Source organism: Sycon ciliatum, chromosome 1 (assembly GCF_964019385.1).
Source record: "Sycon ciliatum chromosome 1, ocSycCili1.1, whole genome shotgun sequence".
NCBI lineage: Eukaryota > Metazoa > Porifera > Calcarea > Leucosolenida > Sycettidae > Sycon > Sycon ciliatum.
The window spans coordinates 71654385-71681077 of record NC_088643.1 but is presented as its reverse complement, the minus strand read 5'-3'; the positions used below and the strand labels follow the sequence as shown (position 1 = coordinate 71681077).

Here is a 26693-nt window from a genome sequence, read left to right as displayed (position 1 = left end):
AGGGTACAACTTACTAGCCTGTTTGACCTTTTTTGGGTGCAGTCCTGTCACTCGAGTTGAACCTTGGTGTGAAAGTTGTCGCCTGCTGGCGTGGTGACCAGGTGATTTGGGCACCCAGGAGCACGTGACCGCTTGTTCAACCATGTTCGATTGGGAATAAAGGAGGAACGCTGCATCGCAGCCTTTTCGGACCAAAACCAGTCGACTCAGCGTCCAAAAGACTACAACATATGGGCCAATCGCGGTCATCCGTGCTTTTATAAGAACGAAATGGCGCTTTTAGTGACATTTTGCATACAAATCCCCATCTAGTAGGGCGCAGTCACCCAGTTTCGGTGGAAGTGCGCGAGTTCGATTGGGATTCAAGTAGGAAGGGAGCGTCTCAGCTTTCTCGGACCAAGACCATTCGACTCAGCACCCCGAAGACTACAACTGGTGAAATTTTAATTTTTGCCTTAACTTCCCCTTTAAGTATGCAAACACACCAAACCCCAAACCAAGCTGAAATCTTACGTCCGCTGAGACTCCGCTCCTAACAACAAACAGAAGTGAATGGCCAGAAATGGATTGTCAAGACAAGTCAGAATCCACAAAGAAGTCCCGAACGAAGGACAGCGACAGACAGACTTGGAAACAACAGCAGGCATAAGTAGAATGGCTCGGTAGAAAATCAACACGTACCTATGGCTAGGAGTTTGCTTTTGTCTCTGCAACCTAGCAAAGATTGTGGAATGGATATGCAATTGGACATGTATGTTTTGCTGCTTTTGCAAGCATGGACTATGCAGTTGCCTGCACATCAGCATATGCAATTTCTGACCACACAGGCCATCTGCAGCATGTTGCCTCGAGCAGCTGTTACGTACATACACGTACAAAGACGACATACGCGGACGTGAGGTGAGGTGCAGACGAATCTCCAGGATCCCAGTAACCGCACTGACGTGTTTTAAACAAATATTTCCAGTGTGCTTGAGGTGAAGCTGGAAAGGTAATGTGGCAAAAGGCAAGGTTGTATGATATAGACCGCACTCATGTCACAACCTTTCCAACGGCCGCATTGGGAAATGCACACCAGAAATGTACAGCAGCATTATACTCGCAGGATCAACTCCCACGTTCTGTTGAAATCAAGTACGGCCATAATGCATGCAACAACGAGCTACTTACAAGTAGTCTGAATCACAGCTTACGGTGTGCACAGGCAGAGCACTTTGCACGGGTGCTTCAATGCCATGATCCGAATCAGGCTCAAGCAGCTCAGACAAAACCGGGTTTGTCCTAGAACACAAGCATACTCACAATACCATACTAGTTATTAGGGAGGTTTCGCTCTACGTAATTACGTATGAAAATCCGTATGTCGCACGCGCCGGGGAGCGAGGGCAACTTTCATACGTAAATCTCTCTGTGGATTTTCGCAGGAAAGCTCTTTCCTACGTTGGGTTCTCCGTAGGACTTTTTGAAATATTTTTCGCATTTTCCGGATTTATCCATGGCAACGTTCAAGCCGCGCGAAACACAAGGTACACACACCGCACACCACATGCAAAATTAAATGTTAAACGCGGTTTCGGTTCATGGTGCATGCGGTGGGCGCATGCAGCCAACGCGTCTCCTAAGCAACAAGGCATGTTTAACAGTCGTGGAGAAATCACGTAGAGCGAAACCCAACAGCTCTGATTTTCACGTATGAAAATTATGTGCAGTACCTACGTTATTTTCATACGTAGTTACGTAGAGCGAAACCTCCCTATTGTATCATCGTGGCGCTCTGCTACGTTACGGGAACGTGACGAATCCCGGGTACTCCCGTAAGGGGAATATTGTTCTGCTCTACGTTAACGCAAAGAAAACACTTGGAATGTGTGTTGGGAATTTTCCGTTCCTAAGTTGGCAGCTTTGTCACTAATTCGAATAATACGCAGCAGATCTGTATGCACTTTGCGCGTGCCACAACGTAGAGAACCGCACCTCCGCATAGAAATTTGAACCCAAAACACGCGAAGCCGTAGATTCTAGCCCGGATACCTGTTCTCGGCATGATTTCTCTACGTGTCAGTTACATAGATCAGAACCTCACTATTAAAGGGGAAGTATACCCTAAAATCAAATTTTCACCAGTTGTAGTCTTTCGGGGTGCTGAGTCGAATGGTCTTGGTCCGAGGAAGCTGAGACGCTCCCTTCCTACTTGAATCCCAATCGAACTCGCGCACTTCCACCGAAACTGGGTGACTGCGCCCTACTAGATGGGGATTTGTATGCAAAATGTCACTAAAAGCGCCATTTCGTTCTTATAAAAGCACGGATGACCGCGATTGGCCCATATGTTGTAGTCGTTTGGACGCTGAGTCGACTGGTTTTGGTCCGAAAAGGCTGCGATGCAGCGTTCCTCCTTTATTCCCAATCGAACATAGTTGAACAAACGGTCACGTGCTCCTGCGTACACCAGTCGCCTGGTCACCGTGCCTGCAGGGTACAACTTACTAGCCTGTTTGACCTTTTTTGGGTGCAGTCCTGTCGCTCGAGTTGAACCTTGGTGTGAAAGTTGTCGCCTGCTGGCGCGGTGACCAGGTGATTTGGGCAACAAGGACCACGTGACCGCTTCTTCAACCATGTTCGATTGGGAATAAAGGAGGAACGCTGCATCGCAGCCTTTTCGGACCAAAACCAGTCGACTCAGCGTCCAAAAGACTACAACATATGGGCCAATCGCGGTCATCCGTGCTTTTATAAGAACGAAATGGCGCTTTTAGTGACATTTTGCATACAAATCCCCATCTAGTAGGGCGCAGTCACCCAGTTTCGGTGGAAGTGCGCGAGTTCGATTGGGATTCAAGTAGGAAGGGAGCGTCGCAGCTTCCTCGGACCAAGACCATTCGACTCAGCACCCCGAAGACTACAACTGGTGAAAATTTGATTTTAGGGTATACTTCCCCTTTAACATTATGACAATACGGATAACCCAAAGGCAATGGTGCCTACTAGGGAGTACTAAAAACACGAGTAAAAAGTACTCTCTGGTGCACACATCAAGCATTTACAAGTACATACCGGTATGCGCAGGACACACTTGTCCTGTTCTGCAGAGCCACTGCAGACAGGGTATGCAACCCTGAAGCGGCCACGGTGACAATGCGTACTGCACTCTCCACTCCAGGCACGGCAGCCGCAAAGAGTACTTGACAACCACACCAGCTAAGCCACCTATGGCCCTGGAATCAGCCTCAGCCAGGAGCATAGCTAGCCAAGCTGTAACCTCACTCTGGACTGACTTCACAAGAAAGTGGATCGTCTCAGGGTATAATTATGACAAACTTGAAAGCTGGCATAGCCGCCGTGTGCACAATATCGTTTTACAAGCGACTGATCGCAAAACTGTGTAGACATTCTTTCGTCCATAATAACTTGTAGGGTTCTCCAAAGTAAATGGATACCGTATTATCTCTAATACAAGCACGGCCCTTTATTTTTTCAATGTACCTCCGCCCCGTGCATGAGCGACACTGACTCACGCTGCTATCTTGTGTTCACGAGGTGTTTGTCGCGCTGGAAACGGAGCGTCTCTGTAAGTTTGTATCCCTGGTGATGTTTGTGCCTGGACAGCACTATATAAGTGGTGCTCTTCAGGCACAATCTTCCTCAGCCTACTCAAGCTCAACTGATGAGGGGTGAATTCCCCGAAACACTATGTATTGAGCAGGGAGTGGTGCTTTCTTGCAGGTTTGCCGAGTGGACGGTTCGATGGACTTCTCATGTGCTCTGGATGGCAGCAAGAGTACATAACCCCCCAGAGTGTGCAACTCCCACATACCCTGCTGTCCCGACAGAATTTCAAGTTGACGTCATTATTTATGACGCAATGCTCCTTGCACCAGTGATTTACAACATGTGTACGGGTGTCAACGCATCACACGTTTTTATTTGCAATATTTGTACCGGATCGATCGGCTTCAGTCAACCACAGGTTCCGGATTCGTCTGATTCGTCCGTGTACAGTGCGCATTGCATCATCAAAATGACGTCAACTTGAAATTCTGTCGGGACAGCACCCATAGTGGAGTTGCACACTCTGGGGGGGGGGGGGGGGGGTATGTACTCTTGATGGCAGTCGTGAGTCAGTCAAGTGAGAATTCAAGTCGGCAGGAAAACCGCGAGCTCCCATGTAGGGAGCAACACACTCTTCCCCAATAATAATATGAACAGTATAAAATGGAACGTTTTCTTGTGATATCGTTCAGTTGGAATTATCACAATCAGAAAATCAGGGAAGAACAGAATAATATTATTATGCAGAGAATTTGAGCAGCCAGATACAAAAACCCAACTAATGCAAACAGACAGAATCTGTCACCACACTCACACTCTTCCCCCAATTCTCACCCCCAACTGGTTAGTTAGTTCTGTCTCCCGTGAATTCCGCGGATTGCAGAATTCAGAAAATCCCGCGGACAACTGTTTTTTTCTGGAGACTTGATGTATTTCACAGCCAAACCAACCTGCTTGTGATTTCATCAACATGCACGGTACATTTTGGAGCTTTCAAGTTTTGGACCAGGATTACGCATAACTTTGGTTCAGAATTTATAGGGACAGCAAACTTCGGTGGGCTTGCGGAAATCTGTTTCTACGCTTATTTCCCTTATAGAATTGCTGCCGAATGGGGAAGGATTTGCAGACTTAGCGCAGAATTTACTGTTTTCAGCCACAGAATTCTGCACGGAATTTCTGATATTCTGCCGCGGAATTCACAGGGGACAGTTAGTTGTCAGTGTTTCATTTCCTTTCCGCGAAGTTTTTTCTTCCTCTTTTTTTTGCACACATCTTGTGCTACTTCTCACTGTTTGTATTTGGCAATTGTTCACTTTCCCTGCATGTATTCTGTTCTTCCCTGATTTTCTGATTGTGATTTATTCCAACTGAACAATATCACAAGAAAACGTTCTTGGAAACACTAAACCGACCTCGCTTACATGTGTGCATATAGTCATGAGTGCGCATTTTATACTGTTCACGGCTCTATATAACAAGTAGTCCTTCGACATTGCATTGGAAAGATACAAGTTAGTTCGGTTGGAAGTTAGTTCTATCAAGAGTCCATAAACACACACTTGTTGGTTCTATGCTTATCATAATAATGAGCTACACGTACATAGTATTAAAGTCACTAACTTGAAGTACATGTAGACTGAAACGATTCGTGGACCAATCAATAATGGACCTGCTCTGCACGAAAATGACTGACTAAAACATGAGCCAAATCTTCCAGCTTTCTTTCTTCTTTTTCCTTCGTGTCCACAATCTCACTACAAGTATACGTGTACTTCAGTAAAGTAAAGTACAAATCCACTAAACAGACAAGGTACAAAGCTACAAATTGTAAGTTTCGTCCCTGCAGCGCTGGCAGAGAACAGGACCAGTAACCTGACTTGAGAAAAAATTGGACTCACTGCTCACTACCACTGTCACTGATAAACTTTGTCAAGGATTGTTGCTTTGGTCCGTTTGGATGGAGCTTCCCACATCGATTTTTTTCGTTCAGGATTTTTCCACAGGACATGAAAAAATGAGTTGTTTTCCCTCATTTTACTCCCCCGAAATGTACATTTTTACCCCACCCATATGGACGCTACAGCCCAACCTTCCCAAGGGCACTAGTACGCATGCGTGATTCGCCATCTTTCTCTTTCCTTTCTGCTTTACTATCCAGCCAAAATGGTTAGTTCTTCTTCCTCCCAAAAATTATGAGTGTTTCACGCTATAGTATGGATCGTTCAGGCAGTTGCGGATGACGGTGATGCTCACAATGGAGTTATTTATGGTCTCTTTGCTGTTTAGGGGCGAGGACCAAAGAAGCACCTCAAGCGGGCCAATGCTCCCAAACATTGGATGTTGGACAAGCTTTCGGGCTCGTTCGTAAGTTTATCTCCAAGACGTACATTTTGTATCCGCTGTCAGTGTTGGTAACGTAGCTGGGAACACAGCGATATTTGGAAACATGTAGCCCGTCTGACTATAGATCAGAAGCAATACCATTACGCCTGATCGTAGAAAGCATCATACAATTCAAGTAACAATAGTTGAATGACTTGAGTGTGAAATATTTATTTGTTTCAAATGTTTATCATAATAGGCACCCAAGCCTTCAGCTGGCCCCCATAAGATGAGGGAATGTCTTCCCCTCATCATCTTCTTGAGGAACCGCCTGAAGTACGCGTTGACCGGTGATGAGGTGAAGAAGATCGTGAAACAGAGACTCATCAAGGTCGATGGAAAAGTCCGTACCGATGTGACTTTCCCAGCAGGATTCATGGGTAGGTTCTAACTTCTAAGACTGTTTGTTTTCCTATCCTGATAGGTGTGAATGTATTCTTGTTGCAGTCATCGATTCACAAAATTATGTGGACAAATGTCTAAAATAGTGTGGAAAGTAAACAATAATAATAATTGTGACTTTTTTGTGAATACACGTGTTTTTTTACAGTACATTTACTGCAAATCAAAGTGTACAACATGGGCATGGATGCTTGATCGTCCGAGCCTTTGTCTAACCTGCAGGCAATAGGTGAATTCATGCTTCAGCATGCACGTTCCCAAATGTTCGCTTTATATTCAGATTACACACGAGCCCTAGTATGCACAGTACAGATTGCAGGTATCTATATGCTACATGAAACTGTCTTGCTCATACCTGTACTTTCTGTTATGCATTATTGTCCATAATCCATTGATGGATTAGATGTTGTGACCATCGAGAAGACCGGTGAGCACTTCCGTCTGATCTTTGACGTCAAGGGCCGCTTTACTGTCCACCGTATCACCAAGGAGGAGGCTTGCGTAAGTGTCTGATCCTGTCAACAAGTTTGCTTTTCGAATCTTTCCTTTTTTCCAATGCTTCTTACTCTTGACTTTTACGTGTAATTAATTGCATTGCCCGTTATTGTTGGCGGATGAGTATTCCTATGGTTGGTGCCTCTTCGAGGTAGATCATGGCTTTGGTGCATTATAGCCAAGCTACTTGTCCTATACCACCACTACAGTAGTCAGTAGACAGTGTGCATCAATTATTGTGTAAGGTAACCACTCATGGGACCTCAACATGTGATCCTCGTTCACAGGCACTCCCCTTATTGATAGATGTTAACACACTAGTGGTGTCCCACTGCACACTCCCTGTTAGTTGTGGCCGGTGAGGAATCATTTAACCATGCAGCATGTCTGATCACCGCTGTCATAGTTCCTGACCACACCCAATGTGTGGTTGACGATTATACTTATGTACTTGTAAACGTACAGTATTCTTCAATGCCAATATTTCTATTGCTTTGTGTGCAGTTTAAAGTAGCTTAGAATGATACTGTGTTCTTATCCCAGTCTGAACCATAATGGAACCTTCCCTCTGTGAATGGGCATGACACGTACATACCAGTTGGGTAGAATAATAATGGCTGAAAATTGAACTGTTTTTTTTTGTTTTTTTTTGCAGTTCAAGCTTTGCCGTGTCCGCCGCGTTGCTGTTGGTAACAGGAGTGTTCCCTACATCGTCACCCATGACGGTCGCACCATCCGTTACCCCGACCCAACCATCAAGTCCCACGATACCATCAAGTTGGACATCACTAACGGCAAGATCACCGAGATTGTGCCGTTCGACACTGGATGCCTTGTCATGGTTATTGGTGGTCGTAACTTGGGACGTGTTGGTGTTGTCACTCACCGTGAGCGTCACCATGGATCCTTCGACATCGTCCACATTAAGGATGCTGTTGGCAACACCTTTGCCACTCGTCTCTCCAATGTGTTCGTCCTTGGCCGCCAGAAGGCTCTTGTTTCACTGCCCAAGGGCAAGGGTGTTCGTCTGAGCATCGCTGAGGAGCGTGACCGACGCTTGGCTTCAGACAAGTAATCTGTTTTTATTCTTGTCTTGATTTAATACAAAGTGGAAAAGATCTCTCCTGATTGGTTGTCTTGTGGTGTTGCTGCATGGGCACGATTCTTTCTTTAAAATTTGGGAGACTGCATGTTTTTGCTTGGGTTGTTCATCGTGTGTGCTAAGAGTCTGAATCTCTTATCTTGAACTGAGATGCAAAAGTGCATGCAATAGGGCTTGAAAGTGCTACGTCACAGCATAGCAACAATTTCAAAAATTCAAAAATTGGATCCACTTGGATCCAGTTTTTGTATGGATCCAAGCACATTTCAAGCCGTCTTACTCTCAGCAAGGTGATGTAACCAGTGAAACTGACTGATTTGGCTACTGGGGGCGGGGTTACAACTGGTGGCGAAATAAAAGTCACACCTGCATGCGACATGAGTGGGTTGCTATGCACCCACATACTTAGGCAATAGCAAAGTCACACCTTAGTGGATCCAAAAATAGAAATCTGATGTCAACTTACTACTCCCTGGCCGTTTTGACGTCATCACTTTCAAGCCCTATAACCTGCATACCCCACTCCCAGAGTGTGCAATTTCACAGTGGTTGCTGTGCAGGCCTATTTCTGGGCGTCTTGGTGTTATAGTTCAGTGCATGTTGATAGTGTTACAGACTGCTCCACACTACAGGTGGTTCTGGTGGCGGCAAGGGTGTCTTGTGGTGTTTGCTTTGGCCTTCCTTTCCTTTGAGGTTCAGCATTGGTGTTACACTTTGTTTCAAACCTGCATATGCCTATGGATGAGCAAGTAGTTAATAAGTCTACATGGTCTACCGTCCAGTGATTTGTACCCCCAAGACTTATATTCTCATGTAACCAATCAAGAAAACCAGCCCTGTTCTGGGTTTGGTATTGTGTATCGTCCTTTACTGTATACCAGTGCTGCATCAATTGGCTGTCCCTCCAGGAATCCGCGGACAGACAGTTGAAATTCTGCGGCACAAATCGCTACATTATTGCGCGGATAGCGTGAATTCTGCGGCGAAAAGACATGGATATCAATAAAAAATCCAGTGGTCGAAAACACACGTGTACACGATAGGCTCAATACAGTCACGAAGAAAACTCGCTCGACTTTGAATGCAACAAAATAGCGACAGGACACGGCACTGTGCATGAATATGAAGCGCGTGCTCGCATTGCCCCCAAACCGTGATTTTTTTGAATTCCGCGGAATATTAAAAAAACATGAATTCCGCGGATTCCTGGAGGGACAGGCTCCTGTTTTTCTTGCAGAATACTTTTGTGTCTACTCTGCTTCAACACACACCAATTCTTGCACTCATTCAGAATACTCTACCCAAAGTCAAAACTCGTTATGGTCTATTTTCAGTTTGTTTCCTCGGCCCTGACCGATGGAACCCTGATGAGGCATGTTTATGTTCTTCATTGCATTTATTCTGTGAATCAGTATTTGCTTTCCTAGTGTAAAAAGGCCAATTCACATTTCAACTTTCTGCGACGCGATTTGCGACAAGAAACTGCCTGTCGCAGAAGTTGAAGAAAGTTCAACTTTCTGCGACATGCGACACGCGATATACACAAATGGAGTACAGTTTCAACCCTACAAATTATAGGCGCACGTACATAGTACTACTAGTACTAGTGCATGATAAGGATGTCGCAAACATGAAAAAGATTGTGAACTGTGTGTCGCAAGAAGTTGTATTGTGAATCGGTAGAGGCAAAATGACTCACCTGCTGGGTTGTAAGTTTGTTAGCGCAATCACAATCATGTATACGCATTCCTTCACATTTACAAAACATAATCATTTCAAATGTCATTTCTCTTATGAAGCACATGGCTTTATAACTGAGACTGGCTTTATAATCGAATACTAGTATACCTCCATGGCTTTAAAGGTGCGGACATACGGTGATAATAATAAAAAATAGTGCTGTATCATCACGCTTCCAAGCAGACTGTGTGTCATGCACCCGCCATACGTAGGGTGCACCCGCCATACTTCCACAGAAGCCACATGTAACTGTTACTTCAAGTCTCAATCTTGGAGGTGAACGGCAGAAAATAAAGGCAAAAGCTACAAAACATTCACCCATGGGTGCAAGCCAAGCGTCAACAACAATCCTGTATAGCAAGTATCACTTTGAAGGCTCAAGTTATTCCATACATACTAGTACTGTAGTTCAGTCCGTTTGTTATGCTTTGTTCAGGCTATCACATCCATCAACTGCATGGACGGCGGCCGTACACAGAAGTCATGCCGTGACGAGCAGGCCACGATTGGAAAGAAGAGAATTAAACTGCCGGGAGACACCATGCTCCAACACATTGACCTGCGCGGGACTGACATGGGAAGAACGTGGCACAATGTAGCTGCAGGAAACACAAGCCACCCCAGTTAGAATCTGCTCGGTATCATGGTCGACCAGCGCTGTGTACTGAGGCAGGTTCAAAACTCCAGAACTTTAGCTGGATCTCCGAATCCCTTCTCGGCCTGGAGTCCGGCAAGCACGCGTGCCAAGGAGCTGTCACGCAGGCCCATTTTCATAGCATACTGGAAAGTACGCTCTGCAGGCAGTCGGTGGCCACACTGCAGGGAGATGAGAGATAGGTACGCCCAGACTTCTGCTTCTTCGTGATTTAGGGAGCGTGCCTCGCGCAGTGCATTCTCGGCCTCGCCATAGGACTCCAGGTAGTAGCAAGCCTTGCCAGCACCTAGCCAGGCTTTGGCGGAGAGTTTCTTGCTCTTGGCTGCAAGCAGAAACACGGTCTTGGCCTTGCGGTACTCGCCGGCCTCCAGGTAAAGATGACCGAGGCGCAGCTTGATTATGTGCTCGTCTTTAGTTTGCTCGGCCAGATTGATGCAGCGATCGTATGATGCTTTGGCCTTCTCTGTGTCGCCAGTGAAGTATTGGATGTGGCCGAGAATTGCCCAGACAGTGGCGTTGGCATACGTCTGCTTCAAGGCTATCTCCAGGCACTCAGCCCCGGCTTGGTAGTGTCCACGCTCCAGGCAGAGACTCGCCATGACAATGTAGTATTCCAACGAGAAGCCATGCGCAGCAAGATGGTGCTGCAAGGCTAGTGCACCAAAATGAGGAACATGGCAGGCAATAGCAAACACTGCAACGTCCATGAAGATGCTGGGCAGTTTCTCGGTGAGTTCGTTTTTGTCAAGTGCGGTGGTCTCCGGTTCTGTAGTCGACTTCGTATGCCCTTTGCCCCCTGAAGCCTGCAGCGTTGTCTTTGACGTAGTTGCGGCTGGGCCAGCGAGACTGGATTGAGATGCATGTCCACCCTCACCAGCAAGGGAGGTTTGCGACGTCTTGCTGACAGAGTGAATACTGGTGTGACTGCCCGTAGCCTGGAGCTGACTTGCTTCACCAGCAGTGGCACGTGCGATCGGCTGGCCACCAGTAGCACTAGCAGCGGCAGCACCGGCGGGCGGTGGTACATGTGCACTCGTAGAGGCGCTACTTGCCGCAGTCACACCGATCGTGGGGTTGGCCTTCTCTGAATCAGTCTCCCCTGGAGTTTCGCTGTCACGAACGGTCACTTCGCTATCCGTGCGCGTCATCTCCTCAGCATTCTGCCGCAGTGTTTCTCTGAGGTGGCGGCGCGCCTCTCTGAAGCTCATCTCTCGTGACATGATATCGCCAGACATGTCATGAACTAGACCGAGTATGGTGCGCGGCAATGTGCTGGCACCCTTATTGTATTCATTGGCGGCCTCCAAGAAGAGACCGGCCTGCTCAACGTCGCCATGCATTGCGGACAGAATGGCAAAGAGCAGCAAACTAGGCACGTGGTCAATCTCCTGGGAGATGGCTGCCATCAGGTTGCGACGTGCTGCTTGCTGATCCCCGCACGCCAGGCAGAACTTAGCGTACTGAAACAGGTTGCCCGCTGTGCGATTGGCGGTGATGCACTTGCGGTAGTAGTGCGAGGCCAACTTGTAGTGCCTCTCGCTCTCTGCTTCTCTAGCAAAGAGCAGGTAAGCGGAGCCGGGAGGCGGGTCGATAGGCTCGTCGACTGGACGTGACTGCTGCTTCCACTGAGCTAAGTACTTCTTGATCTCACGAGCAACAAACATGTGCACCTGCGGCAGCAGCTCCTGTAGCTCCTCCCGGCTCTGCGCTGCCGTCATGTGCACAAATTTCTCTTTGACGATCTGAAGCACAGCGGACCGCAGCTCGTCCTGCAGTGAGTCGTACGAGCCACTGGCGGCTAGCATCCGTGCCAGGTCTTGCTGATGCATACGGAATAGCTTTGGATCGCCGAGAACACCGGTGAAGCTTCGCACTTCCTCCGGCTCCCCATCGGCACTGACCTTGTCTTCCAGCTGCAGTCTCTCTAGGCGATTGCGAACTACGTCGCACAGCTTGATTTTCACAACCGCCGCGATCTGATCCAAGTTCTTATGCAGATTGTTAACAGACTGATTTCCGCTCAGAGTGGCAGCAATTTCTTGCTGAGTCGATGAGAAACTCATGGGCAAGATGCGGAGTATGTCCTCCTCCATGGCTATGTTCGACCGCTGCTCAACTATTGCCCTGTTGATGCTGAACTGTAGCTTGATGAATGTTTGCTGCTCGTCGTAAGCACCGCCTTCAGCACTGTCTGCGCTCTCGCTGGGCACGGCGGATAGCTTAGTTGACGAGGAGGTCCTCCTCTTCTGAGCTGCCGACTTCAGTGATCTGTCCGTCGTGCCAGTAGTCAGGGAGCTGTTGGTTGCGCTCTGTGCCTGCGCCTGTTGTAGCATCTTCACGAGACCAGCCGTACGGCCGGCCCTGTCCAGAACGTCGGCCTCGTTGTGCGGAAACACGCGGTAACAACCACGCACCTGCGTGCAGCCCGGATACAGCAGCGGCGAGAGGTCGACAAATGCAACGCCGTGATAGGACAGCTGACTCTCACCGGAGCTGGAAGCGCTGTCCTCCTGCGCTGCTGAGAGGCGCTTGCCCTTCACGGGCGCTGTCACCGCAGGCGCTTGCTGGACCCGCATCACCTCCACTGGCCAAACTGGTGAGGTGCGCAGAGCGGTGTAGAAGGCCTCCACCGACCTGTCGGGGAGGAAACGCCGCGTTTCGGAGAACCAAGCGACTTTCTCTCTCCGCTTGGCGCGATTACGGAAGGCGGCGTCTCCGGGCGCAGCACCGTTAAGTGCTCCGTCGTCTTCATCCACTTTGAGGGCCACAACAGCACTGCTGTCCATCAACACACTCTGATCAGTTGATGTACACATGCTGTTCCAGGTACGCTGGCTTGGCTCCGGATCCTGCTGCCCTTTGCTCAGATGACCCGACGGAAATATCGTTGTTTGAAAAGTGCCGTTGAGACAGTTTGGCAATGGCACCCCGGCCGCATACGACTGTAGAGCACTCGTTGAGGTGGTCCATTGCATGGGAGGTGCGTATAGCGCATCGACGCAAACGTGCAGAACCCTGGTCGTGTCCGGTAGCTCTGCTACGAACGCCACGTCGTTGCTCACGTCGACAGCCAGCTGTCCAATCACGCTGCCCGGCGCAGCAGCAGCGGCAGCACTGCTAGCTGTGCTCTTGCCGCCGGTCGGTGCATCGGCTGCTGCCTGCGCGATCAGGTCAACACTTGTTGACATTCGATTCGTCTGTGCAGCCCGTACGGCCTTGAGGTAATGGAGAAGGTCCACATTACCTTGACCGATCGTCACCGTCTTCTCGTCTTTGGACGCAGCGCCACCAACACCACCGCCCCGTTTGTCCTTGCCAGAGGAGGCAACTTCCAGCAAGGTGAACATGAGCGGATATGAAATGAGCCGGTCAATCCACGACTCGACCGTACAGCCTGCCGGACACTCCAGCTCCACCGCATGGCCCAGCTCCAATAGCCCGCCGGCGTACTCGACCTTCTGCGTCGACTTGAGTGGAACGTCCGCATGCTCGATGCGCACTATGAGCCATGTCGGTGTGCGGCTGGTCTTCAAGTTCGACAATGATTTGAGATTGAAGTGCAACGTTTTAGACTGCTGCATCGCCATCATGTAGGCACACTCACAAGCTACTCCGTGTCAGCACCTCGCTCAGTGTCTACAGGAGATAGGTAACATCGGAGAGACACTATAATTATTGTCGATTTAGTTCAGTGCAGCGAGTTGACGGACAGCCAAAGGCACGCGCGTGGCTGATCAATCCGCTCCAAAGCAGTAAGGACTATCTCGCTGAAGCCGAAGGCACGGAAGGTGAACACCTCCTGAATCTGCAACACGTCTACAACACGATGGATTGCTGCGCAAGAAACGCATACCGGTACATGTACGAGATGAAAATTTATATCTTCTGAGTTGGAAGAAACAACAAGTAAATCCCGATCACATCGATCATGCGAATCGGGCAATCACAAGCGGCATACTGAGTCTGTACGACTGTCCTGCCGTCACCGGTCACCATGCATGGTCAAACCGACTCCCTCCTCAGCTCTACTCAGCTCAGAGTCGGAGACAACTGACATGAGTAAGTAAGAGACTCACCTCGGCTCAAGGATGGAGGCTGCTTCAGTTCAACTAGTGCTTGTCCATGCTACTGTGTAGTCGCCAAGCAACACGTCGTTCCTATAACTACTAACTACAGTGCAGAGTGCAGTGTCACTGTCACCATGGTCACTAAGTCTTGTCAATGTCAGTACAATGATGTACAATCTGTCCCTGCGGGAATTTGCGGAAAAAACTCTCGAAAACTTGCGCAAGAAATTGCGGCAGAAAGTAACAAAAATGCGACGAAAAGTGCGGAATGATGCAGAACTTTCCAGGAATTCGCGGAATTATTTTGCAGAAAATTGCGGATTTGGGCCAAATCACGAAATTTGTTGCATCGTATATCTACTCGGGAGTCGTACTGTGCAAATAACCTACAGGATCATGGAAAGAACTGCGTGAAAAGTGCATAAAATGTGAGATGTAGAGTGCAGAAAACAACAAAAGACGCGGAAAATCACAGATTTTGCTGAAAATCGCGGGTTTGGGCCAAAATCGCGAAATTTGTTGCATCCGTGGAATCGCGATTTCCTGGAGGGACAGTACAATGATGTAGTCATGTACATACTGTAAAAGCCATTATTCTAACGAGGCGCATACATGTAGAGCCTACTAGTACTAGAGGCGCATAATCATGATCACTGATAACCCAAGACCGCGCTCCAAGTGTTTGCCGCAATCCTTGGCTGCCATGCGCCATGGCACGCCCTACACGTTGTAGTAATAAAGAGGGTAAGGCCAAACTAAAGAAGGTGTGTGGTTCGACTAACATGGACATTTTTTTTACGGGCGGGCGGGCGGATTTTTTTTTAAAAATATATATTTTTAAATTCGGAACGACGCTTCACGCAGCTTCATTATAGCAACTTGTATTGTGGCAACACTGGCCAACACTCAGATGCACTGCTTCTTCACACAGCTGAACAATTCTTCTTTCTTCTCAACGTTTCGGTCACTCTGACCATCTTCAGGATGAAGCAGACACGGAAGCAAGGCAGACTTTAAAACAACAAGCTGGCTAGGTGCGTGCGGAATACAGCGGGGAGAACAAAACAAAAAAACAACAACTCCCAAGCGAAAAAATGACACATGCCACATGATCGCAATAGGGGTGCTAGTCCTCCGTGTGAAAGACTAGGGCGGTGATAATTATGTACAACCTGTGCCACATGACTACAGTAGTGTGGACAGTGCTAACATAATGCTAAAGTCTAGGGTGGTGATACGTACAATTTGTGGGTGCTAAGGTTTCACATGAATAGCTATCACTCCAATGAAAAAGCCAGGCAACCAGAGTTCACAGGAGATCCCAACCACTGCTGGTGTTGATATTAGGCTCCATGTCCCGGATCTTGACCGCTTCCCGAATCCTTCTCCTTGCCCTGTCTGGCTCTGTCGCAAGCACACAGACGTTGGCGAATCCGGTCTGCCCCAGCGACAATGGCTCATCGGCATGGAAGATCCGGTAATGCTCACCCAGCGCCTTCCCTCGGACCTCGTTGCGTGCATTATCGTTGTGCTCCCTTGACCTTGTCGCAACGCTTCGGCCAGTTTCACCCACATAGTCATCACCGCAACGGCACTCGAGGTGGTATACCACGTTTCGGCGGGTGCAGTCCACTGCCCCTGCTGTACATGCCACGCAAGCTGATTTCGGTCTTCCCCTTCTCCTTGGCTGCTGTGGATCAACGAATTTGCGGCATAGGGGCTTGTCCAAAGCAGACCTGCAAACCCGCGAGCTGAGCCGAGCATTCTTGTATATGATGTGGGTGTTCAGCTGATATTTGCGAATGAGATACTGCACCTTCTTGTGGATGTGATCGGTTTTGAATGGCAGCTTGAGTGTTGTGCGAAAGTCCTTTTTCTGTTTGGGTCCTGTCGGTCGTCCAGCTCGTTCCCGGGCCTTGTCAATTACTGATTGGGGGAAATTGTTGAATTTCAGCACGTCGATGACCTTCTTTTCACTCCTCATATATTTTTAGTACATGTAAATCAGGGAGTCGTACTCAAACTAGGGAGGTGACACGGCACAGAAATCCGTGTCACCTCCCTAGTTTGAGTACGACTCCCTGATGTAAATACACTGTACTGCCTGTAGACACCCAGTACATCGGCATTATTACGCAGTGTTATGCCATACATGTTGTATAAAGGGATCACTGGCTAATACTTTGAAACATTGTGTAGCTCTGGAACGAGAAGAGAATAACTTCAAGCGGTGACTCTGACTGTCCAAATCATCAAGCAAATGAAGAACGATGCGAGTTGAAAGTAAGTTCGGGAACTACTTCGAAGTACAAATTGTACAATGTACCGGTACATGTATTGCTAGTTTGGTGTCGGCGTGCACGAATACATGGGCTTTTTCCATCGACGCTTCCTGTGCTTGCACACATGGAGCAGCAACTTACCGGTACAGGTGAAATATCGTTCCCAATACACGAGGAAAGTGCAATCTCGTCTGTCCTTCATCCCAAAACAGAAGGCCGTCCTTAAGGCTTAATCTGGAACGAGGCAATCACTCTCAACCGGACGGTCACTTCAAAATAAGTCTCGCCAGTCTGTCGGTGGTCGTATCGAGTAGACTCTACCACCAGCACAAGGCAGCAGTCGTACCACTCACTGCACTGCACTGCAGTACAACTACAAGTCTCTTGTCTCCTTTGCTTTGGTTCGATCCTGCAACATGAGCCTCCGTGGTCACCGTGCTTCTCCCTACCGCAGTCGTTTGGATGCTGCCACTCCTGTTGTGCTGGCAGTCAACGACTGTCAGTTGCGTGACTGAGACTCTTGCGGAGTAGCCGTGTCTAGCCACACTTTTATTATCCGATGATTTTGTTTTGTTTGCTATGATTTTCTGTTGGTTGCTTTTCTGCTGTGCGAATAAATGCAGTGTGAATGGTATTGTAAAAAAAATAAATAAAAAAAAGTACAACTACAAGTCAAGTCCAAAAGGAGCCGCCTAGCCTGCGTCCGGGCCGCAGACTCACGCTGCACAGCACGTAGACGTACGTGTTCAGTCCACGTACGTCAGTCACACGACAGCCCGCCGAAAAAAAGTTACGGTCGGGCTGAAAAATGTACGGTCGGTCGGGTGAGTCGAACCACAGACCTTCTTCAGTGTGGCCTAACATGAAGAACCTAGTACTAGTGTACTGAAGTACAAGGAATCAACATCCACTCCCTGAGATATATTTAATTTTCGTAGTTCCGTAGTGAGAACTCCCACTCTACTTGTAGTCCTGCTCTTGTCTGGGGAAAGCGAATCTGCTGCGATGGTCACTGCTACTACAGTGGTCCCTCTATAATCCGGCACCATTTGTGCCACGAAAATCTGCTGGATTAGGGAGGGTGCTGATTTCTGATTTACTGCTGCAATGTGCATGAAGAGGACATTTTGGCTACTGAAAATTGTGCTGGTTTATCGAGGGTGCTGGATTATAAAGTGCCGGATTAGAGAGGGACGACTGTAGTATGTTCTGGAAAGCGAATGAGTCACGAGTCGTTCACTCGCGTCCTCGCCCGCTGCTGCTGCGAATCCTGTGCGTGACTCAGATATTGACGGTAGCTCTCATCCTGTGGTACGCAGTGGAGCGATCCCTCGATGAACAAAATCTACGGGCATACGAATGGCAAGTGGATGGCTTCTACAGGGCAGTCAAGCTTCGGCCAGACTTCCAGGACCTCAACACTGAGGGCGGGCTGAGGCCGGCTAGATGCGCCACTGGTCAGCCGAAACAGTACGCCATTCCAGCACCCCGCCGCTCGACTGAAAGTCTCATGTCCGTGACTATCTTGGTCAAGACGGGTCCTACATACTTCGAGAGGCGAGAGCTGACACGCAAGCTATGGTTCAATCGCTGCCGAAGCAGACATTTCGTTCCCGATGGACCCAAAGCGGATGAGCACATGGATGTACTGAAGAACGTTCGGACACTGTGCCAATTTTACACTGGACAATCTGAGAGTGCAGACGTCATGACCAGGCTTCGAGCGGAGGTGGAGAGCAAGGAGGATGTATTTGTGGCTCCCATCATGGACGGCTATGACACAATGACGTCAAAGACGTTATGGGCACTGCATTGGTATCAGCTCCAGCAACCCACATCCGACTATCTAATGCTAGTGGATGATGATGCGTACGTAGTGTTTGAGAACTTGCTAGTATGGCTGATGCAGCAGCCCAGAAAAAGGCTGTACACAGGCAGCCCTCATCCGGAGCAGAACCGTGATGTAGTCCGCTGTGCATTGTACAGTCGAAGCAAAAACTGCATCAACGACAATCACATGGCCGTGATCAAAGACAAGACGTACCCTCCGTTTGCGTCCGGTTTCTCTTACATCGTGTCGCGGGACATTGCCATCCATGCTGTGCGTCAGGCGCTGACTCAGGCATCTTCTGCGCTTCCCGGTAACGTCGAGGACGCCATGCTTGGGTTTTTGCTGCACAAGGCGGGTGCAAGTCTGACCCGTGCTCCGGGGTTTCTCCACTGGAAGCTGATGCATGGCAAGTGTAGCAGGAGCACACCATTGCTGGTCGTGGGCAACGTTCCCATGACGACGCTGATGAAGATGGCACGTAACGAGCGTCTGGGCAAGAATCCATGCTACGGGCTGTTCCTCGAACCCTGGTGATGCACCGTGATTGCCGTGTCAGTTCACGTCTGCATCAAAGCACCTTGCTAATGCACTGGTACGTCGTTTCTGTGTTTCAGTCTGTATGAGAGTTTGGCTTGCTGATGTACCTGGCTTGCTGTGTCAGTTCAGTCAGTTCAGTCATTTCGGTTAGGTCAGTCAGTATTAGTCAGTGTTAGTCTGTATTAATCCGTGTTAGTCAGTATTAGTCCGTATGAGTGCATCTTCCTGTCCCACCTAGCTGAGCACACTACATGTATAGCACAATGATAACACCCACTGTGAATAATTTACCGGCACTTTTCACCAGTCAATAGAACAATAGGCATTGGCGGATAATGCTCGAAAAGGTGGGCGGATGATGCTCGAAAAGGTGTCAGATTCTTGCTTGAAAAGCAGTGAAATTGGCAGAACCATACAAACCTTTGGCGGGCAATTCCTCGAATTCTGCTCCATTTCTTTATCCACATACCAAACATGCATGACACTTACCAGAAAAAGTACCGAATTCTGACAATTTTTCTGCCGGCATTATCCGCATATGCCTACCTGTCAACGTGTAAGGATTGCAAGTTCATACTCGTAGCAACTGAAGTTCTGGAGAAACCCGAAAACCAAATTTCACCAATCAGTATAACCGTAGCTCCTCATTGTTTTTTTTTTACTAGGCGTGGGCCATCCCCTGTAGGCCTTGATAGATTATGCTACCATAATATTTCGCATAATTTCTACCAAAATCAAATAATCGCATAATTCGAGGCAAATTGCATACAAATCGCATAAAATTGGAATAATCTGCCTGTTCGCATCAAATTCCATACAGTTGTACATGTTCTACAAGTACAAGTACAAGTAGATGCACCAGGAAGTCGTAGGTTTACGACTCCCTTGAGAACATGTCCAGTCCACTACAATCAGTGATGGTCGTAGCTAGGTCGGACGGTGTGTTGACCCCGTTGAACTTTTGCTACTACAGTGCAACGCCCTCTACAAAAAAAATTCCCTTTTATTTTGCAAAAGAACCATTATACGAGAAGACGCAAACTACCTGTGACTCTGTCTGTGTGGATGCTTGCGTCGTCACTCACTGCGGGAATCCAGACCACTCTAGACAAACATGCTCCACTTCGGGAACGGTGCCGCAAATCTCGACGTCCTTGCCCCTGGATTACAGATGAGTTAGTGGCAAGTGTTCGTGAACGGAACCGGGCGCATCGTCTCTGGCTCCGAGACAAAACCGATCAGAACCTTCAAGAAGCACACCGATCAGCTCGCTCCAAAGCACGGAAGTTGGACAGGAGTCTGCGCAACTTGTACTTCACTAAGAGATGTGATACATCAGATCAACGGCAACTTTGGGCTGTCATGAACGATGTCACAGGCCGACAGAAGACACGGAAAGAACCTGAAGCGCCGCTTGAGTCACTCAGTAAATTGTTTGGAGACATTGTGCATGACCCTATGCGGCCACCTGAGCTGCATATACCACATGGTCCAGCCTCTGCATCTAGCTTCTCAACATTTCAGCCGGTAAGCGTGTCTGATGTTGCACAATGCTTGCAAACTGTGAGTCCTCACAAAGCATCTGGGAGTGACAACATTCCTGGAATTTTACTGCAGCAGTGTTCAGATGTTCTGGCACCTCCATTTACCACCCTAGTCAATGCATCCTTGACATCAGGTACTGTGCCAGTGTGTTTTAAAACATCACACATTAGTCCACTGTTCAAGAGTGGCGATGCAACATCCCCTACTAACTATAGACCAGTGCCATTGCTCCCTATTCTGTCCCGGATTTTGGAGTTCTTTGTAAAGAAGCAACTCACAGCATACCTCACGCAACATAGCATATTACCTAGCAGTCAGTTTGCTTACAGGAAAATACACTCTACCGAAGATGCATTAGTTCTAGCCGCCAACCGGCCAAACAAGAGCGAAAATACACAGGTATTGTGATGGTTGACATGTCAAAAGCGTTTGACCGTGTCCAACATCAACGTCTGATTGATAAACTATTCACCCTGGGAGTCAATGGCAGAGTATTGTTATGGTTGGCTAGCTATCTGTCTGGTCGTACTCAGCGTGTCAAGGTGTGTGAGGCTCTCTCTGATGCAGTCCCATGCTCAAGAGGTGTGCCCCAAGGCAGTGTTCTTGGGCCGCTTCTCTTTGTCCTTTACACGAGTGACATTTCCGACGTCATACCTTGCATTGTTGTTCATTAGGAGTTCGCAGACGACATCATCCTAGATTATTCTGATTCAGATCTGGACACTGTTTGCAAGACGTTGACTACGGCTGTGACACGTCTGTCTGACTGGCTCTCCGAAATTGGACTTCTGCTGAATACCGGCAAAACCCAAGTCATGGTAATTCAACCTCGGGGACTCACTGGCGACATACCAGTCGTGAAATGTAAGGATCAAGCCTTAACTGTTACCTCCACTGCCAAATACCTTGGTGTAACCATTGATGACCAGCTATCCTGGCAGCCACATGTCTCCAGTGTTGTGCAGAAGGCGTCAGTCGCCATCAGCCAGCTATGGCGCCATGGGCGATCTCTGCCCATAAGAGCCCGCAGACTTTGGTACATTGGCATTGTGCAAGCACGACTAACGTACGCATCCAATGCATTCTTCCCGTCGCTGACACAGCAGCTGCAGAGTCGTTTAATCAAATCCAGCAAATCCGGAATTCGTGCAATTTTCCGACTCTCCAGCCGTGCATCCACAGCCCCCCTCCTCGTGCGCTTATCTATTCGATCCCTAACTCACATTTTTAACTACAAGGTTTTGTTTTTTGTTTTCCGTTGCCTACATGATCTTGCAAGTCCTCTTTTCTGCACCTACTTTCAGTTGATGGCTAACACAGGCCAAGCATCCCGGGATGATCGCCGAATTACTCGAGGACAGGAGCAGCGGCTACTGCAAGTGCCTTTCCTTCCTGGACCTTCCGGTCGTCAGTCATTGACATTTGTGGGAAGCACTCTTTGGAATGCCCTTCCCAGCGATATTCGCCTCCACAGTGCGGCGGTTGCCTTTAAACTGGCTCTGAACAGAATTAATTGTAATTTGTAACCACCTTGCTCGGCATCCCTAAACATTACTGCATGTTTTCTCGGTGTTTTCTTCACTGCATGCTTACACATACACACACCCATTTGAATTATATACAAACTTTGTGCTTTGGAATTATCATGTTATGATTCTTTTTAATATTTCCTTCTCTCATAATATTATATTCGTTCTTAGCAGGAACCGGAGGTTTTTCCTCTGGTGAGAAGGCAGAATTGCCTGTGCTCTAAACTAATTCAAATAAAGGAAACAAACAAACAAACAAATACATTAGCAGCATATGTGAGCATAATGCGGCATAATAAATTAATAATGATAACTTTTAGCATGAAAATAGCATAATTCTGCAATTTTTTCAGCAATGCGAAAAGCATAATAGGGACGTTTAGCAATGCGAAAATTCGAACTTTTGGTGTTGGCGATATTTCGCGAAAATCTATTTCGAAAAAGAAAACTTGTGAGGTTTAGCAATGCGAAACGACTTTTTCTCGAAGCTATTTGAATCTTATAGTACCGTACCGTATATGCAGCTCAGTCTCCAGCAGGGGGCTGTAAAATTACTACTCCCTGTAGTGAAATGCGTACCGAGAAAAGAGAAAGTTACTTTCGCAAATCACTGCAACTTCGCGTCCAAGTTTTCGAAGTTTCGACCTTTGTTTCTGTACTCATTCCCAGACTCGAATTTTCTTTCGAACTTTCGCGTTGCTAAACGTCCTTAATTTCACGAAAATATTCTGTCAAGGCCTAATCCCCTGATTTCATAGGTGCCAAATATTTTTGGTTTTTCATTCAAAAAAACTTATACGAATACGAGTACTTTATACTGAAGTAGTAATGTTATAAAAAACTTTGAATCAGTATAACCTGCTGGACAGTGCTAAGTATATTGTATGCAACAGATCGCACCCTTCTTCAAATCAATGGCACATTTCCTGGTCCAGGAAAAGTCATAATTTGTTGATGCCCTCTTCATTCGGTCCGTCAATTTGTAAGTAGTAAGTATCCGTCCGTACTGTAGTCAAAGGTTTTTGATTTGACCCGACGAGACCAGACAAAGCTAGCAGACAGCACAAACAGTTCACTAGCCACACTCTATGACAGCAAGCAGTGTTACCCCAGCCCTGACTCGTGTTGTTGCTTCACAGACACGGTGCAGGATGCAAACACAGCCTACAATTGTGGCAAAAGAAATTCAACCCACGTGCCGAAAGCAGCATCAAGGCTCATGCCGCCCCTGCGGCTCTCGGATCAGTTTTGGGAACATCCATGGTGGAATTGAATGGAAACACGGCGCTACTTTTGACTAGCACGTCGGATTTCTTTGGCCATGACTAAACTATCATAGAAATCCGTAGTCAAGATAATAACAGGATTGTGCAATTTGTGCCGGTAGTATTTGAATTGATATAAAACGAACTAGAAAGACAATTCATAAGCCAGGCACAACTGAACTGCTACAAGCAATGTGCCCCACCCCCATCCACACACACACACACACACACACACACACACACACACACACACACACACACACACACACACACACACACACACACACACACACACACACACACACACACACACACACACACACACACACACACACACACACACACACACACACACACACATACACACACACACACACACACACACACACACACATACACACACAAACACACACACACATACACACACACACACACACTTACACTTACACTTACACACACACACACACACACAGATTACTCACCTCAGGCATAATATCTATGTGTCGGAGCCGCAAGACGGACGCACTCTCCTGTTGCATTGCTGTCAACATCTCCCGCAGCTCAGCATTCTCAGAAAAAAGCTCCTTCAACCAAAGTGGGAAAATAAACAACAGAACGACAACAAAATGTGTGTTTCATGTCGGTGTGCTCCTCAAAGTTGGCTCGGTCGGCAAATACGTAACCATGGGACTTGACTGGTGTTCTGGCAAACATCTTGACACAGCAGCATGGTCAGAAGTCTTGTCTGTGTGTAGAATATTACTGATGTCTCGCCAGCACGCTGGACATCACTCGCACCAACCGCTATGCGTTTATGTAATTTGCTAAAAGGTTGTGTGAAACATTCCTCCGAGAGGCTGACTGCCTGACATGGGTCAGCAATTAGTACTGCAAAGCTTCCCCGGTCACACACCCACTCTCTTAATCTCTCTCTCTCTCTCTCTCTCTCTCTCTCTCTCTCTCTCTCTCTCTCTCTCTCTCTCTCTTCTCTCTCTCTCTCTCTCTCTCTCTCTCTCTCTCTCTCTCTCTCTCTCTCTCTCTCTCTCTCTCTCTCTCTCTCTCTATCTATCTCCCTCTGTCTCTCTCTCCCTCCATCCCTCCTTACCTCCCCCCCTTCTCTCTCTCCCTCTGTCTCTCCTCTGTCTCTCCCTCTGTCTCTCCCTCTGTCTCTCCCTCTCCCTCTCCCTCTCCCTCCCCTCTCCCTCTCCCTCTCCCTCTCTCCCTCTCCTCTCCCTCTCCCTCTCCCTCTCCCTCTCCCTCTCCTCTCTCCTCTCTCTCTCTCTCTCTCTCTCTCTCTCTCTCTCTCTCTCTCTCTCTCTCTCTCTCTCTCTCTCTCTCTCTCTCTCTCTCTCTCTCTCTCTCTCTCTCTCTCTCTCTCTCTCTCTCTTCTCTCTCTCTCTCTCTCTCTCTCTCTCTCTCTCTCTCTCCTCTCTCTCTCTCTCTCTCTCTCTCTCTCTCTCTCTCTCTCTCTCTCTCTCTCTCTCTCTCTCTCTCTCTCGCTCTGTCTCGCTCTCTCTCCCTGTAACAGTATAGACTTGATTGATTGGAGAATTCCCCGAATGATGTTCAAACCAGAGGTTATAAAGCAAAAGAAATGCGAGAACCGCAGGAGTGAGAATAGTAGGAACACAAGGTGTTACCATAAGACAAGCAAGAAGTGTCAAGGTAAAACTATTACACTCTCCCGGCCCCATAGGAAGCCCAAGGTTCTATTAGATAACACAATCCAGTGAGGAGATGCAATTGTGGAAAGGGGAATATTTAATAATCACTTATGCACATGCATAACCACATTGAAGTGTAATCCAACTCAACTCCATCACTCTCACAAGGAGATGACGCAAAACTATATCAGTCTATAACATATTATTAACTATCTCAGTAAGAGATGCATATGGCTCAGCCCAGTTAGATCAAGGCTGCTGTCGTTGTGAGGCTAGATAGTTCTGCAGCGGTTTAATATTCCGACCAGACTCATCACATAGGTTGCCAGCGCGCTCCCACGTAGCTTCGCTGCTGGGGTAACCCTTCCAATGCACCAGGAAGTGTTGCTCACCACTGCGGTGTCGGTGATTCAAAACGGCTTCGACAACATAGCGTGTGTGTCCATCTAGATCTGTGAAGGGCGGAGGCGGGGGTTGGTGTCTTCCAGGAATCGTGTTCTCTTCGTAGCGTTTAAGAGCAGTGACATTAAACACGGGATGGCAGCGAAGTTCACGGGGTAGTTCCAAGTGAAAAGCATTCGCTCCAATCTTAGCCTGGATACGATACGGACCAAACCACTTGGGTTGCAACTTCCGAGAGGGCTGGCCACGAGCTTCCGGGGTCAGTAGAAAGTCTCTGTAGACAAGAACGCTATCACCAACCTTCAAATCACTGGGCGTACTCGTCTGGTCTGCGTATAGAGCTTGCCTTGCCTGGGCGTCGAGCATTGCATCTCGAGCTATCCTTAGTGCGGCTTCCTGCTCATGAAGCCAATCGACCGAATCACTCCTGTCCCCTCCCGTAAGAATGAATTCGGGCGGGGACTTAGGGTCAAACCCATAGTTCAGATAGAACGGTGTATTAGCTACAGATGACTGTTGTGAACTATTAATTACAAACTCGCAGAGTGGTAGAAGCGAATCCCAATTGTCCTGTCTCAAGTTCACAAATGCTCTTAGAACATCTCCCACTTGCCGGTTAACTCTCTCTGTCAAACCATCCGTTTGAGGGTGGTTAGCAGTGCTGAATGCCAATTTAGTTCCTAGCTGAGAGAATACTTCTTTGAAAAAAGCTGCAGTGAATCGTGGATCGCGATCGGAAACAATGGTTGAGCTCAGCCCGTGCAGACGAAACACGTTTTGAATGTACAGTTGAGCGCTGCCCTAAGCATCAATCTTCGAGTTTGTTGGAACAAGATGTACGCACTTCGTAAGTCGGTCCACAAAGGTGTAAATTGCGTCGAAGCCACGAGAAGTAAGGGGCAATCCAACAATAAAATCCATTGAGATATCCTGCCAAGGACTATTAGGTATTGGAAGTGACTGGAGAAGCCCTGTTCGTGGCTGACCTCCCTTCGTTCGCTGGCAGAGATCACAGGTTTTGACAAATCTCTTGATATCGAGACCCATTCGGGGCCAGTAGAAAAAACGTGCTAGGCGGAAGTACGTTCGATCACGACCCGGGTGGCCAGCCGTTGCACACTCATGGTGTTCTTGAATGAGCTTTAACCGGACACCGCACTGTGGTATTCACAACCGGTTATTGGGGGATGCCTTGAGGTACAAGCGATCAGTGGATTCGTCCCAATAATAGCGATCATGCAAA

The 26693-nt window shown here is 47.9% G+C and overlaps 3 protein-coding genes across 4 annotated transcripts; 2 read left to right on the top strand and 1 right to left on the bottom strand.

Annotated features, from left to right (window-relative positions):
• Positions 1–5681: 5681 nt before the first annotated feature.
• On the top strand, positions 5682–7950 carry LOC135805266 (small ribosomal subunit protein eS4-like). The gene is made up of 5 exons (XM_065319280.1): positions 5682–5718; positions 5839–5916; positions 6134–6314; positions 6740–6837; positions 7487–7950. The coding sequence occupies exons 1-5, from the start codon at positions 5716–5718 to the stop codon at positions 7904–7906; spliced, it is 780 nt and encodes a 259-aa protein (XP_065175352.1). The 5' UTR covers positions 5682–5715; the 3' UTR covers positions 7907–7950.
• Positions 7951–9484: 1534 nt separating this feature from the next.
• On the bottom strand, positions 9485–14382 carry LOC135805265 (cilia- and flagella-associated protein 70-like). Its single transcript, XM_065319279.1, has one exon. It carries the CDS (start codon positions 13916–13918, stop codon positions 10349–10351), a length of 3570 nt encoding a protein of 1189 aa, XP_065175351.1. The 5' UTR covers positions 13919–14382; the 3' UTR covers positions 9485–10348.
• Positions 14383–17561: 3179 nt separating this feature from the next.
• Positions 17562–20817, top strand: LOC135805264 (uncharacterized). Of its 2 annotated transcripts, none has more exons than XM_065319278.1 (2): positions 17562–19100; positions 20144–20817. In XM_065319278.1, the coding sequence occupies exon 1, from the start codon at positions 17882–17884 to the stop codon at positions 19040–19042; it is 1161 nt and encodes a 386-aa protein (XP_065175350.1). In that variant the 5' UTR covers positions 17562–17881; the 3' UTR covers positions 19043–19100; positions 20144–20817. The 2 variants fall into 2 exon arrangements, with proteins under 2 accessions (XP_065175350.1, XP_065175349.1); XM_065319277.1 differs by having other exon boundaries at positions 20063–20817.
• The last annotated feature ends 5876 nt before the right edge of the window (positions 20818–26693 follow it).